The sequence below is a fragment of the Schistocerca nitens genome, chromosome 3, assembly GCF_023898315.1.
Source record: "Schistocerca nitens isolate TAMUIC-IGC-003100 chromosome 3, iqSchNite1.1, whole genome shotgun sequence".
Classification (NCBI taxonomy): domain Eukaryota; kingdom Metazoa; phylum Arthropoda; class Insecta; order Orthoptera; family Acrididae; genus Schistocerca; species Schistocerca nitens.
In genome coordinates this window covers 177,061,385-177,077,791 of record NC_064616.1, presented here as the reverse complement: position 1 = coordinate 177,077,791, position 16,407 = coordinate 177,061,385, and the positions used below count along the sequence as shown (strand labels likewise).

General features: G+C 39.6%; 1 protein-coding gene across 1 annotated transcript in view; it reads left to right on the top strand.

The window, feature by feature from the left end:
- Nucleotides 1-16,407, top strand: part of LOC126248118 (paired amphipathic helix protein Sin3a-like) — a 306,715-nt gene that overhangs the window by 182,048 nt on the left and 108,260 nt on the right. The window contains exons 14-16 of the mRNA XM_049948797.1: nucleotides 102-259; nucleotides 5,228-5,348; nucleotides 14,283-14,426. Coding sequence (XP_049804754.1) covers nucleotides 102-259; nucleotides 5,228-5,348; nucleotides 14,283-14,426 — 423 coding nt within the window. The remainder of the gene's footprint in view (nucleotides 1-101; nucleotides 260-5,227; nucleotides 5,349-14,282; nucleotides 14,427-16,407) is intronic.

The window sequence follows — 16,407 nt, the reverse complement described above, 5'->3', positions numbered from 1 at the left end:
TTCAACTTTATTTTCCATCATATGTATAGGAATATTAAAAATGCTATTGGTCTTAATCTTAAAACATTAATTCATTTGCAACTTTATCTTATTTATTTCAGCTGGATCTTGTGATAGAAACAAACACTTCAACAATTAGAGTCTTGGAAGGAGTAAATAAAAAAATGTCACGGATGTCACATGAAGAATTAGTAAGATTCAAATTGGATGAGTGCTTGGGAGGATCATCTCCTACTATCCACCTTAGGGCTGTTCGCAGGTATTTCTTTTTTTATTGTACATAAGATGCTATTACATTATTCAAGTTCTTGATTTTTTTGTGTTACAAATCTTAAAATATATGTTTGTTAATGTGGCTTTCATGCCAAAACTAGAAATGATACAAATATGTGACTGCTACCAGCCACTGCTGCAACTGTCTCCTACCAATCACCATTTAGATCTTTTTCATAATTGTACACTTTTGTCCACAGCAATGCTATCAGTGTTTTTATGTAATTTCTGGAATGATAAATGTAGTCCACATTTCTCAGTGTCAGTCATATGAGTGAATTCGAAGACACATTTAATTCGTCTTGTCAACACAGAGTTTGTGTTACTTGGTTTCTGTGTGGGAACTAGTTACAAATGGTGCCCACGAGGTTCAATCTTAGGGCCCTCAATTTCTCCTCTGTTTCTTAATAACCTTTCACAAGTAACATTACCAGCTGCTTAATTTCTTTTGTTTGTCGGTGATACTAACATTGCAGTACTAAGGAAGTCAAGTATAGTTTTTGAAGGAGCTCTTAATGAAACCTTTGTGCACACTAATAAAGAATTTCTAATTTATTGTGATTAAGCTTCCAACAAGCTAATTATATGCAGTTCAAAAAAGGCAACAAGTTCTCCCCAACATATGGAAAATATATTAGGACATGTAAATATAAGTGTGTCTAAGGAATTATGACTTGATTATAAATTCAGTTTGAAGGAGCATATCATAGAACTTCCAAAACAACTAAGCAAAATAGCTCCCGTGCAAATGTTGTCAGATCTAGGTAAAAATAAAAAAAAAAGGTTACAAACTTTCCTTGCATTCATTCCACGGTGTCATCCATGTCTAGAAGTATGTAATAGAAATCATTTGCAGTGTGAATGCTAAAGTGTCAATCAGAACTCAGTTAAGAGAAAAGGATGTGCTAATTACTGCTTGTCAGTATATTTATTCTGTAGAGAAATTTGTGGTAAATAATCTCTTTATAAATAATCTCTTTATCTAAAGATCAGTTCACAGAATGAATACTAGGAATAAGAACAATCTATGTAAAATTCTAAAATTGCTTGTTTGATCCAGAAAGTTGCCCATTGCTCAGGAACACACATTTGCAATAACTCATTGAAAACCATGAAATGTTTTATTGCTAATTATGTTAAGTTTAGGAGAAGGCTAATGAATTTTTTGCAATGGGCAATTCCTTCTACTCCAGCTATGTAATTCGTAGCAGAACCAGTTAATGTACACTGATCAGCCAGAACATTATGACCACTGACCTACTATCGATATAAACCCATCCAGGCAATAGCAGTGTCACCTGGCGAGGAATGACTGCTAGTCAGACACACACAATGCATGTAGTATGATGGCCTATAGGCTCAGCACGAGCATTTCGGAAACTTTATGACTTGTCAGGTGTTCAGGGAGTTCTGTAGTGTCTTCAGCACTACCAAGGTGAAATGATGTCTATATGTCATGTGGTTGTGTGGCCATCTCTCATTACAGATATCGGATGTTGTAGGCTGGGCAGACTGGTAAAACAGGACAAGTGGTGAACTGTTGGGTAACTAACATCCGACTTAATGCTGGGCAGAGTACAAGTGTGCCTGAACACACAGTGCACTGAGCAATCCTAACGATGTGCCTCCGCAACCGACGACCCGTGCGTTTGCCAATGTTAACACCATGACATTGGGAACTACGACTGAAAGGGGCACGTGTGTGTCAGCTCTCTACATTGGCGCAGTGGCAGAGCATTGCATGGTCTGATGACTCTCAATACCTTCTTCATCATGCCAAAGGGAGGACGCAAATCTGCCAACTTCCAGGGGAACAGCTCCTTGACATGCGTACTGTGGGATGGAGACAAGCTGGCGGCAGTTGCATTATGCTCTACTGAACATTTACATGGGCATCCATGGGTCCACTGGAGCTTTTGAAAGGCGCCGTGACAGCCAAGGAACATCGCACACTGGTTGCAGATCACAAGCACCTCTTCTTGACGATCATGTTTCCCGACGGCAGTGGCATTTTTCAGCAAGATGATACACAGTGTCACAAAGCCAAGAGGGTGGAGGAATGGTTCGAAGAACTCAGGGCAAGTTGATGTGCTGCGCCCCCTACCCCCCCCCCCCCCACCCCTAAATCTGAACCTGACTGAATACATCTGGGATGTGATTGAACATGGCATCACAGATCGTGGGCGCCCTCCCCAGAATTTACAGGAAATGAGGTGCCAACTCTTTCCAGCAGCCTACCAAGGCCTCATTGCTTCCCAGCCACAAGGTGTCACCGGTGTTATCCATGCCAAAGGTGGATGTACCAGCTATTAGGTAGGTGGTGATAATATTCTGGCTGGTCATTGTATATATTATTAACAGTATCACATAATATGAGCTCTGAGTAATATTTGACTGCTACACCCTTCTGTGCAGTAATATAATCTGTGTAAGCAATTATTGTTAACTGGCACCTCGTCCTTGCTCCTGATTTTCTTATCTTATGAATGGATTTACATGTTTGTGACAACTTTCTACAATAATTTGTAATTGAAAAAAGTTTTAAAATTTTTCACTTAGGCCTATGCCACTTCCTTCAGAACCAATTCATTTAGGAACTGCAGAAGGGTTTCCTAAAATTAGTTTGTTTGCAGGTATATTTTATGTACTTCATCAGTTTTCCTGCCTATATTATTAATGAAAAGTTATTGGGCAAATGGCTTGATCATTGTGTCAGACGTGCACAATATTTCAACAAGAGAATGAGTTGTCATCATCAGGTGCACTGATCAACTCCTACCAAGAGGCTATAGCAGCTACTATTTGTACAAGGTGCATTCAAGTTCTAAGGCCTCCGATTTTTTTTCTAATTAACTACTCACCCGAAATCGATGAAACTGGAGTTACTTCTCGACGTAATCGCCCTGCAGACGTACACCACCGGAAAATCGCTGATGCAATAGCAGCACGGCTGGTGAATGTGCGGCCACGGGGAGTGTCTTTCATTGTTGGAAAAAGCCAAAAGTCACTAGGAGCCAGGTCAGGTGAGTAGGGAGCATGAGGAATCACTTCAAAGTTGTTATCATGAAGAAACTGTTGCGTAACGTTAGCTCGATGTGCAGGTGCGTTGTCTTGGTGAAACAGCACACGCGCAGCCCTTCCCGGACGTTTTTGTTGCAGAGCAGGAAAGAATTTGTTCTTCAAAACATTTTCGTTGGATGCACCTGTTACTGTAGTGCCCTTTGCAACACATTGGCTAAGGATTATGCCCTCGCTGTCCCAGAACATGGACACCATCATTTTTTCAGCACTGGCGGTTACTCGAAATTTTTTTGGTGGCGGTGAATCTGTGTGCTTCCATTGAGCTGACTGGCGCTTTGTTTCTGGATTGAAAAATGGCATCCACGTCTCATCCATTGTCACAACCAACGAAAAGAAAATTCCATTCATGCTGTCATTGCGCGTCAACATTGCTTGGCAACATGCCACACGGGCAGCCATGTGGTCATCCGTCAGCATTCGTGGCACCCACCTGGATGACACTTTTCGCATTTTCAGGTCGTCATGCAGGATTGTGTGCAGAGAACCCACAGAAATGCCATCACCACATGTCTCCTTCAACTGTCGATGAATTTCAATTGGTTTCGCACCACGCAAATTCAGAAAACGAATGATTGCACCAACGAATGATTGCACACTGTTCAAGTAAGGAAAACGTCGCCATTTTAAGTATTTAAAACAGTTCTCATTCTCGCCGCTGGCGGTAAAATTCCATCTCCCGTACGGTGCTGCCATCTCTGGGACATATTGACAATGAACGCGGCGTCATTTTAAAACAATGCGCATGTTTCTATCTCTTTCCAGTCCGGAGAAAAAAAATCGGAGGCTTTAGAACTTAAATGCACCTTGTTATGTGCACATGCTTGTGCAACTTCTTCTATTGTTTATATATTGTGCTTGTCCGATGTGATGTCCCGCCATTCACTCAAGATCTTTTCCTTAATGTTTTGTATATTTTTATTTTTCTGTAATGTTCCATATGCTTGAGGATCTCCTAATAATGGGTCCGCATAAGAAACAGTACGTCTAATCTAATCTGGCTTTGAATTCCTAAACGTTTGTCATATTTTCTTCTTATTCGTTTCTCTTCAAATACAGTATTTTTTATTTCTTTTGTTTATCTAAAATAATGTTCCTTCATTTCTTAACAATGTGAGCATTTTATCTTTGATATTGTTTAGTTGTATTGTACCATTTCCAAAGAAAGTTAATGACAAATAAAGAAAGAGAGAATTAGTGTGGATCATAGAATCGTAAACAAAGAAGCATTTGCAAAAAGATTTTGCAGCAGTGAATTGTGAACAAAGGCAGTCTTTACAGTAGCAAGTAGCTCACTGAAATGAATGACGTTTATTGTACTTTGTCTCAGATAAGACAACAATAATGCAGAGAAAAGGCAGCATAATAACTACTTGAATTGTCACGTTACACAACAATCAAAAATCCCTGTCAAAAACAAGTAAATTCTTTTTTCTGTATATTGAATGAACTGTACCATAACGCACTTTTCAAAGTCTGTAGAGTGGTGTCACAATCCATTTTTCGTATGAGTGTTGCCAATTTACTGCCCTCACAATTATTACTGCTTTCACAATTATCTAAAGTCAAAATGAGGTTGATTCTGCTATTTTAAGTTTGACAAGATCTTTAAAAAATAAAAGTTATTTTTTCTGCAAAGTGAAACATAACTTTCCATATACTTCTCGTTAAGTACGGTGTATCGGAGAACACGAAGTACTGTTGGTAGGTGCATTTCAGAAATGATCAGTATAAAACATGTTGATTGTGTTGGATAAGTTAATCATTTAATTTAATTTTTTTACAGGCCATGACAGCTTTCTTTTACCTTACTTCTTGCTTATCAGTTACGTGTAAGATGCTTGTACTACATGTACTTTTCTATTATTGTTTAAAGGTTATATGGTGATAAGGCACCTGATATTATTGAGGGTTTGAAAAAGAATCCAACTGTAGCTGTTCCAGTAGTACTTAGAAGACTCAAATCTAAAGAAGAAGAATGGAGAGAAGCTCAAAAAGTGAGTAGAGGTTATGTAGTTACTTAGTAATAACTGCTTGTGGTGCATCTGAACAGCAGCTACCTCCTTCTTCTAAATATTTCTTTCTTTGATCGAATTATGGGTATGTAGGCAATGACTCTCCTGTAGTAGAGCTGCAGTCTCTAATCAACATAAGCAAATGACGTGACAGATGAATTCCCACTTGAAAGGGACAGACACTTAGGGCATTTTATAATTCCACGTTGTAGATAAACCATGTAACAGGGTAGAAGATAAATCAAACAATCTTGTTGAGTTGGTTGGAAGAATCTTCAGCATATGTTGTGAATCGGATTGAGTTTCTGTGGAAATATATGGGATACACAGAGTTTTCTTAATTGTATATTCTGGTTCCAAAACTCGGGTTGTGAATCTTGTAGCCCACAATACAAATGCATGAAGAACAGTTAACTTGTTTATTGAGCCAAAGCCAAGATGGCACAGAATACAGTAACAAGGAAGTGACAGCCGAAGGCAGTACAAAGTTAGTAGCGACATTCTATCTCAGCATAGCATTGCAGATCCATAGCATAACCAAGAGTAAAGTCCGAACACCGTAGTGTATCCAGATTTTGGGTATGACCCGGTATGATGACAGTGAACAGTACGATGAAGGATGATAACACTACATATAATCTGACAATATAATTTATTGCAGCATTACCACAGAAAAGTGTCACATAAGACTGTAATAACCAAAATGATTGTTGTTGATCAGAGGTAAGTATAACTCGAAGCCCAAAGAAAAATTGGTCAAGTAATCACTGTAACACGGCTACACATTATTATTGAGTCTCCAGGAAGATTGCTGGTACCTGCTAGGTGGCATGGCGTAGTGGACTGATGTGTGGTGCAGACTCAGTTGAAGCTCCAACGGATGGGAAGCCGTAGGCACCCAGCACAAGTGGCCTAGAGCAGAGCTGCAGCTACAACTGCAACTGCCTGCTGGAAGTTGGTGGAGGTGGCTTAAGTATACCGCAGGCGGAGATTATCCGTGGAGTGTTGTTGACCGTGTGATCCACGGACGCAAGCTAGTCTTCCCTGATAGCAGCGCCGCCGTAGTTGCAGCATGGGCTGTCTATGAGTGATAATGGTAGTTCCTGGTGGCACCTGCTAGCATTAATCTTGTAAACAGCCCTAAATCCAAACACGCAATGTACTAGCGAGGCACCTAAACATTCTCCAAAGGAGAAGTACCTGCTGACCACAGGCTGGAAACCTGCATGGTGCAAACTTCATGCCCGAAACTGGAGTGGCTGAGTATGCAGGGACCCAGCCCTGCATACTCTACATTGATATTGTGCTCCAAATGTCTTGCTGATGTCCACATTTGTCTTTTGTATGGTGTCAGTGAACATTTACATTTATGGACGTCTTCTTGTTTCTCACACTTCAGTGATCTTTGTAACGAAACTATTTTTAGGGTCTTTACCAATTCATTCTGCACACTTTCTTGCACAGAAGAAACACTGGCTGACATCACAACTTCTTAGGGGCTACTGTCTTCCCTGTCACAAACTTCTGTTTTGCCGATGTTTTACAATGATTTTCTTTTTTGCATATGTTGGAGAGATATTTCAGTATATTGGTAAATAAATGAGGAATGGCTCCTGCTTGTAGAGACTGTCTTCCATTTAAAATTACAAATGTTTACCATTGTGATAAGTGCTTGTATTCGGAAGTTCCTGTGCAACATGTGAATCACATACAAAATAATTTTGATTCTAATTTCTGCCATTTAAGGAATTTTTTGCACCCATTTATAAAAAATATTTCATTTTTTGGAGGTATAAAGACATATTTAACTTCACTCTCTCTTTCCATTTTTTCTTCTTTTTGTCTTACTTAAGTACAAGCAACTAAAAGTCATAGCACTACCTTCTCACTACACCCTTCACCGACACAATGTTCACACACAACACCAAAAGTAAAATCACCAAGTAAGTGCAGACAATGTCAGCAGTCACCGTCCAATAAAAGATCAGTTCTACCAACTTGAGTCTTAAGCTACAGTGCTGCTTGTAGTTCATGGGAATACCACCTGTCCTGTGCTACCTGTGTTAAAGTGCTGCAAGACAGCACACTTCCTCTCTTCTGCCCATTATCTTATTACCAGTAAACTTCAATTAAAATACTTGATAGTCGATATCTGGCAGAGGTAGTGGGACAACTCTGATCAGGGACAACGATTTTATTCTCTCTTCCTGGACAGGGTGCAAAAGTTCCAGGTCATTCCCAATCAGGACTTATGCATGTTTCACAGGAGACACCCTTATCCAACTCGCCTTGAATTACTCGAGCTCAGGGAGGTAGGCATGTGCAAGTGTGAAGGCATAGGAACTCTAAAACACTTTGTCCTCTTCTGTGCATTATTCAATACCTCTGGACAGTATATACCATTTACCTCCACTTTATACATGGGTGTAACAGACCCCAAAATGTGTTGACTAAATAATGACATAGCCAACAAAATCCTAAGAAGAATATAGGGATAGGTATCACCATGTTTTTCCCAGTCTGCTGCATGTGAAAAACAAGTAGAAGGAATATACATTATAGGACTATAACATTAAATTAATTTTATAACTACAATAACAATATCTATATGATATTCTCAATGCAAAATTCTCAACAAAAGCAAAATGAGGATAATGGAATGTAGTCGAATTAAGTCGGGTGATGCTGAGGGAATTAGATTAGGAAATGAGACACTTAAAGTAGTAAAGGAGTTTTGCTGTTTGGGGAGCAAAATAACTGATGATGGTCGAAGTAGAGAGGATATAAAATGTAGTCTGGCAATGGGAAGGAAAGCGTTTCTGAAGAAGAGAAAATTGTTAACATCGAGTATAGATTTAAGTGTCAGGAAGTCATTTCTGAAAGTATTTGTATGGAGTGTAGCCATGTATGGAAGTGAAACATGGACGATAAATAGTTTAGACAAGAAGGGAATAGAAGGTTTCGAAATGTGGTGCTACAGAAGAATGCTGAAGATTAGATGGGTAGATCTCATAACTAATGAGGAGGTATTGAATAGGATTGGGGAGAAGAGAAGTTTGTGGCACAACTTGACTAGAAGAAGGGATCGGTTGGTAGGACATGTTCTGAGGCATCAAGGGATCACCAATTTAGTATTGGAGGGCAGCGTGGAGGGTAAAAATCGTAGAGGGAGACCAAGAGATGAATACACCAAGCAGATTCAGAAGGATGTAGGTTGCAGTAGGTACTGGGAGATGAAGAAGCTTGCACAGGATAGAGTAGCATGGAGATCTGCATCAAACCAGTCTCAGGACTGAGGACCACAACAACAACAACAATGCAAAATAGTGTTATAACTTAAATTATACCATTTAATTACTTAGTTAATACTAACAGTAACCTTGTAAGACCAGCAAAGATTCTAGATCTTCAAAACCTGAGCCATATCTGCAGGACTGCATAGGATATAATTTAAATCCATGATGGAATGTAACAATATTATGAAAAGGATGGTAGCTACTCACCATATAGTGAAGATGCAGAGTCGCAGATAGGCACAACGAAGAGACTGTCTGTCACAAAGTAAGCATTCAGCCAACAAGGCCTTTGTCGAAAATAGACAAAACAGACAGACACACACACACACACACACACACACACACACACACACGAGCACAGTCTCTGGCAGCTGAAGCCAGACTATGAGCAGCAGCCCCAGTGCATGGTGGAGGCAAATGGGTAAGGGTAAGGAAGAGGCTGAGGCCCTCTTTCAGCTGCCTTCCGTATAACCTCCAACTGCACCTAGCTGCCCTACCTTCTCTCCACCTCATCCCTGCACGCTCCCCAGCAGCACTTCACTGTCATCCGTCTCTACCCTGTAATCCCTCCCTCTCCCTGCCATGCCCTCTGGCTTCAGCTGCCAGAGACTGTGCTCGTGTGTGTGTGTGTGTGTGTGTGTGTGTGTGTGTGTGTGTGTGTGTGTGTTTTTTTTTTTTTTTTTTTTTGTTTTGACAAAGGCCTTGTTGGCCGAAAGCTTATCTTGTGACAGTCTTTTCATTGTGGCTACCTGCGACTCAGCATCTCCGCTATATAGTGAGTCACAACTACTAACTGTGGGGGTGCAGACTCTGTGTACGAGATGGCATAAAATAGGTGTTCAAAAATCTTCACCTACTATGACGTAATGTGGGTGAAAGATTCTGATTACCGTATTTGTGCTGCAGCAGACAATCTGAAATTTGATACTGAAGTTTTCCAAAGTGCTTTCATGCTGCAGCAGTGAGTGTGTAGAGCATTGAACTGAATTGTGTGATGATTTTCTGAAGAACACATTTTCAACTAAACGAATCTCTCTGGAAATTGTGGTATGAAAATCCTGGAGTGTTGCCGGTGCATCTTTAAAGGGACTGTTCTTCAGATAACCACATAGTAAATAATCACACGGATTGAAATTGAGTCTGTAAGGGGGCAATTCCACACTTTGTCCAGTGAACACTAAGGTGTGCAGGGCAACTGTCAAATCTGTGGACGTCCCCTGAAGGAAATCAAAGAAATCCGCAATATGGTGTGTATGTGCTCCATCCTGCAGGAACCATTAGTTTTCGGTAGTGGTGTGCAACCAGTACGAATTCATGCTCCAGTACCTGTCTGTACTTGTCTCCCACGACAGGTTCCTCAATAAAAATGGGCCCAATAATGAATTGTGGACTGTTTGCTCACCAAACAGTGATATTTTGTGGATGAAGTGGAGCAGCACCTGGAATGTATGGATTCACAGCACCCCAGTGGCACCAATTCTATTTGTTGATGTACTCGTGGAGATGAAAGTGTGCCTAATCACTAAACCGCATCTGATCCTTCTCAACTGTTCCATTTTCAAAGGCCTCAGTAATCTCATTTGGAAAAGAATATCACCACTGTACATCCATGTCCTTCAAAGACTGGCACAGTTGAATTTTGTAAGGGAAAAGGGTAAGTTTGCTTTTCATTATTCACTGAAAAGATCATCATGACATCCTGAGTTGCTGTGTTGCATGTCTTGTTGAGGTAGTAGGTTCCTCAGTGAATAGATTTCTCACTCATATCACATTCTCCAGGGTTGCAACTGAGGCTGATCATCCTGAGTGGCTCTTCCTGGAATTATGTAAGGATCTAATCTTTCAAAAATGTTTCATCAATTTGAAAAGAAAAAAGTCATCAGAAGTGTACTTCCATTCTGTACTGTAATCTGATTGAGAAATGGTCATTCCAGATGGTGCCATTCGTGGACCAAACGTGCTGTTGAATGTGTGTCTCCCCACAAAGCTATACATCCAGAATTTGCATAAAATTTTTCTACAATAAACAAATGCTGCTCCAATATTAATGTTTACATTCTGAAAAGTGGATTGAGACTTTGATGAGTGAGCTACATTACAACAGTATAACAAGGAGAATCATTTACGGCATACTATTGGGCTAACACTTCCTGTCACATATTTTGTGCCAGCCTGTATGTTCTGAGGCCACAACTCCCAGTGACTACAGTGGAAACTTACCAATATTTCTTCCTCTTTTCTATCAATTTTTTTCTCTTACTGTCTTTTAACTAAATATATAGGTGTAACATTGCAAAGATATGTGAAATGTAAAAAGCACGTAAAGTTGGTATCAGGGTAGGCAAATAGTTGACTTTGGGTTTTTGGGAAATTACTGGAAAGTGTTGCTCATTTGTTAAGGAGATAGCGTGTAGAGCACTTACATGGCCCATTCTCGATCAGTGCTCAAGTGTTTGGGTTCCCCATCATGTCAGATTAAATAAAGATATCAATGCAATTCAGAGGTGTGCTGCTAGGTTTATTACCAGTTGGTTCAGTTAGCATGTGAGTATTATGACAGTGCTCCATAAACTCAAATGGGAATACCTGGAAGGAAGACAACATTCTTTTCAAAAAACATTAATGAGAAAGTTTAGAGAACCACCATCTACATCTACGTATATACTCCGCTAGCCACCTAGCGGTGTGTGGCAGAGGGCACAATTCACGCCAATGTCATAATTTCCCCTCGCCACCCTCCCTCCCCCCCTCCCCCACTGTTCTACTCACAGATCGCTTGAGGGAAAAATGACTGTCTGAAAGCCTCAGTACGAGCTCTAATTTCCCTTGTCTTTGAATGGTGATCATTGTGTGATTTGAAAGTTGGTGGTAATATGTGCTCTACATCCTTGGCGAAGATCGGATTTCGGCATTTACTGAGCAGCCCCTTCCGTTTAGTGCATCATCTATCTGCAAATGTATCCCATCTCAAACTTTCTATGGGATTTGTAACGCTTTCACGATGGCTAAATGTACCAGTCAAGAATCTTGTTGCTCTTCTTTGGACCTTCTCAATCTCTTGAATCAGACCCAACTGGTAAGGTCCCAAACAGACGAACAATACTCTAAGACTGGGTGAACTAACATATTGTAAGCAATTTACTTTGTTGAAGGACTGCATCACTTCAGGATTCCACCAATAAACTGCAATGTAGAGTTTGCCTTGCCTGTTACTTATGTAATCTGATCATTCCATGTGATATCATTTCGAATAGTCACACCCAGATACTTGATGGAAATTATCGCTTCCAAAAATTGGGCATTTATTTTGTACTTGTACATTAATGGGGATTTTTGCCTTGTTATACGCAATAGGTTACACTTACTAATAGTGAGAGATAGTCATTACACCACGCACTTATTTTCTGCAAATCCTCATTGATTTGTTCACAACTTTAATGTGATACTACTTTCCTGTAAACTACAGAATCATTGGCAAACAGTCTAATGCCGCTGTCAATACCATCAACCAGATCGTTTATGTCAGTCGTAAAAAGCAGCAGACCTATTACACTGCCCTGGGCACACATGAAGTTACGCGTGTTTCTGTTGAAGTCGCCCCATTCAGGGCGACATACGGCTCTCTGTCTGTCAGAAAACTTTCCATCCATTTGTGGCTTACTACAGAACAACCCTACTGCCACTGTATAAATCCCACATAAAGACTGCAAACACAAGATAAGAGAAATTAGGGCTTATGTGGTGGCATATAGACAATGATTTTCCCTCATTTCATTTGTGAGTAGAGCAGTAAAGGGAATGGCTAGCAGCAGTACAAGGTACTCTTTGCTATGGTAGCTTTTGGAATGTATATTTAGATGTAGTTATTTTTCTCAGTTTGCTGCATATTTCATATTCTTTTCATTAATTAGTGATAGACTGCACAGACCACTACTAGAACTGATACTGGCAGACTAAAAGTGTGTGCTGGACCTGGACTGAAGCCTGGGCAAGTGCTTTACCAACTGAGCTATCCGAGCAAGACTCATGACCTACCTAACAGCCTTAAATCAGCTGGCACCTCATCTCCTCCCTTCCAAACTGATGGAAGTAAGGCTGTGAGGGCAAGTCGTGCTTGGATGGCTTAGTCAGTAGAGCACTTGCCTGTGAAAGGAAGCGATCCCAGGTTTGAGTCCTGTCACAAAGTTTTAATCTGCCAGGAAGTGGCAGATTAGCATTGTGAAAATTCATCCTGACGACCACTAGAATTGTTATTCTTCATACTGTTGTGCGTTCAAACTGCATTGTGTATATGAATTGTGACTGAGTACTTAATTTTATATGATTTTATTATTGTAACTGTGCTTATCATTTAGTCATTAATGGAATGTACGGTCCGCCATAGTCTCTAGATGGCAGACCACAAAGTCTTACAGTAAATAAATACATAAACAAAATAAAAAGTCCTTATCAAGTAGGCATGACAGCAGATATCAAAAGAATTCGGAGAAAAGCTACTAGGATTGTAAAAGATTAGCATAGCCCATGCCAAAGTGTAACAGAGGTGCTCAGAGATCCTGAAAAGGAATCCTTAGAAGAGAGGCAGTGTTGTTCTCATGTAATCCTTTTAGATAAATTTAGAGAACTGGTATTTGAGGAAGATCGTGTGATAATGCTGCTTCAATCATTGTATATCTCACATACGGCCTGTGAGAATAAGATAATAGAGATTATGGTACATATGCAGAAAATGGACAGTCATTTTTCCCTGACTGAATATGTGAATAAAGTAGGTCATAAAATCACTAATATATGGGTACATATGTTCTTCTGCCACACTTTGTATGGAGGCTTATGAAATATATGTGTAGAGGTGGAGAGTGCAGACAGCTCCACACCTACTGTAGGAAATAGACAATTATACCTTGTTTAGACTCGCATTTTGATGTACCCTTTGACATCATCAAGGAATTTTGGCACTTGCTTTCACATTTCATCTTTGTTTGGTATTATATTCATTTTTTTACTGTGCATGCCTTTGCAGCTCTTTCTCTGTCTCTCCCTTTCACTATCTCACTCTACTCCTTCTCTTCCAATCATTTCCTCCCAGCTTCCTCACCCCCCCCCCCCCCCCCCCGCTCCTTCCTCCCCTTACCCCCCTCAGCCTTATATTTATCTTTTTCCTGACTTGTCACTGAAGTTTAAATTTAGTTTGCTCAGATGACCTCTTTTTTATCATTCTTTTCTATTATTCATGTGACAATGTAGTTCACACATTATTAATGCTGTAGATGGAAGAATAATGTAATTTGTGGCTATGAATTGTATATGTATATGTAGACATAGAAAATAAGGATTTCATGACAAATTAGAGAGAGAGAGTATATTGATAAAACCATTAATTTGGCAGATTTATAATTCAGGCAATTGACAATTGCTGTAGGAGGGAAATAGTATATTGTTATACAAATGTGTGTCAAATTTGTGTGTGACAAACATGGTCATGACATTTCAAAGTTCACTACAAATAATCTTTTAAGAGCATGAATTCATTAGGTTATAAATTTACATTTTCCTTTGATGTATTTGGATTCTGAAGTATCCTTTTGTCAATTTTTGTGTCTTCTTGTTTCAAATCCAGGGCTTCAACAAAGTGTGGAGGGAACAGAATGAAAAGTACTACTTAAAGTCACTGGATCACCAGGGTATAAATTTCAAGCAGAATGATCTGAAGGCCCTAAGGTCAAAAAGTCTGTTCAATGATATAGAAGTGATTTTTGATGAGGTAAGAACAGTTCCTTTTTTAATTACAATATTTAATGTTTTGTTATTAATTCTTATAAATGTTGTTCGTTTGGCTTGCAAAGAGTTTTCTGGAGTTTCCAACAGTTCTATACACAGGGTGTATACGCTCCGGGACAACCAGGAAATCGGGGAAAAACCTGGGAATTTTTTCATCCTGGAGGAAACTGGGAGAAACACGAGAAATTTTTAGAATTCCGGGAACTTTTCGTTGTTTTAGTTTTGACTGGTAAGAAATGATACTCTAACAAAGAATTTCACTGTAGCCCGCCACTGCAATATAATGCTGCAGCAATAAAACATAAACAAGGAAAGAAAATAAAACCTAAGTTGCAAAGGAAATGCGACATTTACAGCAACAAAATACAGTCCTCACACGAGCGTCTGCCAAGAGCGTAATGTGTCAAAGGCTTTAGGATGAAGACATCCGATACTTCATAACAACAAACTGCTTCCGATGGGCGTGATGTCACAACAGTTTCATTAGGTTCGTTTGAGTAGTTGCCAGCGGGCTTATGCACATACGCAGTTGAGTCGCGTATGAGCAGTACCTTCTCCCGCTTCTGGCTACTTGAAGTGCTGCTGCTAGCTGTATCCAAGGTAACTAGACACGAGCTGTATCAGCAGTAGCAACAATGAGCCGGATACTACCCAGAAACATTTTTCTTACGCGCCCAAGCTGCAGATTCGCACATGCGCAGAGCAGTAAGAGTTGTAGTGGGATGAGGGCTAGTCTCCACGTGAACCGTGTTTACATTTTGTGATTTTGCTGTTTCTTCTTGGTTTACAGCTCTCAAATGGATACAATACGGATTTCTGTGACCAGGAGCTATAAAGTGAATTAAAACACATTCAAATTATGGAGGGCTGAAATATGGTATTAGTTTCAATTTTCTGATTTGATTTTATTTCCAGGTTTTTGGCAGTCTGTTATTAATTGCCTTGCAGAACACTGAAGTTATTTTTGTTGATTTGATAAAAAAAATTGGCTTTACTTAATCTTTTCCACAGAGGCAATCAATTTATTTGAAACACTATTAACTAGAGTCAGATGTTTGCAGAATTTCAAGTGCACATTGTTATCCTTTTGGACGTATAGCATTATGCCATAATAAAGAACTAAACTTGAGATAATACAGTACTGGTACTCCAAGAAAATTTTCATCCCGAAAACCACACTGAAAAGTTTAATATCAGCTTGGGGCCTATGCCTTTGTGAGTCTGGACATACGAATGTGCTCTTTAAGTCGAATTATGAATTTTATTATGGTTTACAAAATTCCAATGCTCTTAGATTATCCTCTGATGTTCTGTTTCATTGATGACATAATGTAAGGTCTCGTAATGCTATATACGTACAAACATACAGACTACCTATGTCATCATAGCTGCGCAGGCACAAAACGCCGTTTCCTGGTGCTTTCTGACAACTGCTAAAACGAATATTAATAGGTCGCGCGAAAATATAGTGATTGGTGGTTTGAAAAGCGTTACTTTCAAAGTTCATTTCATTTTACACAATATGAGTTATGTTATGTGTGTGAACATGCTTTGAATTTCTTAAATCACAAAGCGTTTGAGTCTCATTTAAAGCTTAACACTTTGAGGGCTAGCCACTTAGAAGAATTTCGAGTCCAGAAGACCAGACATTTACATCATTGCTTAAAATTTTACTAGCACATTTGTGTGATGTATCAACATGTAACACATGCAAAAAAGACAAATATTATATGAGAAAGTTTAGCTTTTCTTGTAGCTGCACTATGTACATAAATTTATACCATTAACTTTTCCTGTTTGTGTGTTTGCGCTCCATAACAGTGATATCGCTATAGGCTGACTACATCACGCTTTCTATGCTCTGAATCACCACATTTACATGCAATGCATCTTCTAAAAGACAAAAACTGAATTTCGAAAACCGTTTTTCGCGATCGTGTACGTTAAGGTCTGGAGCGGATTTG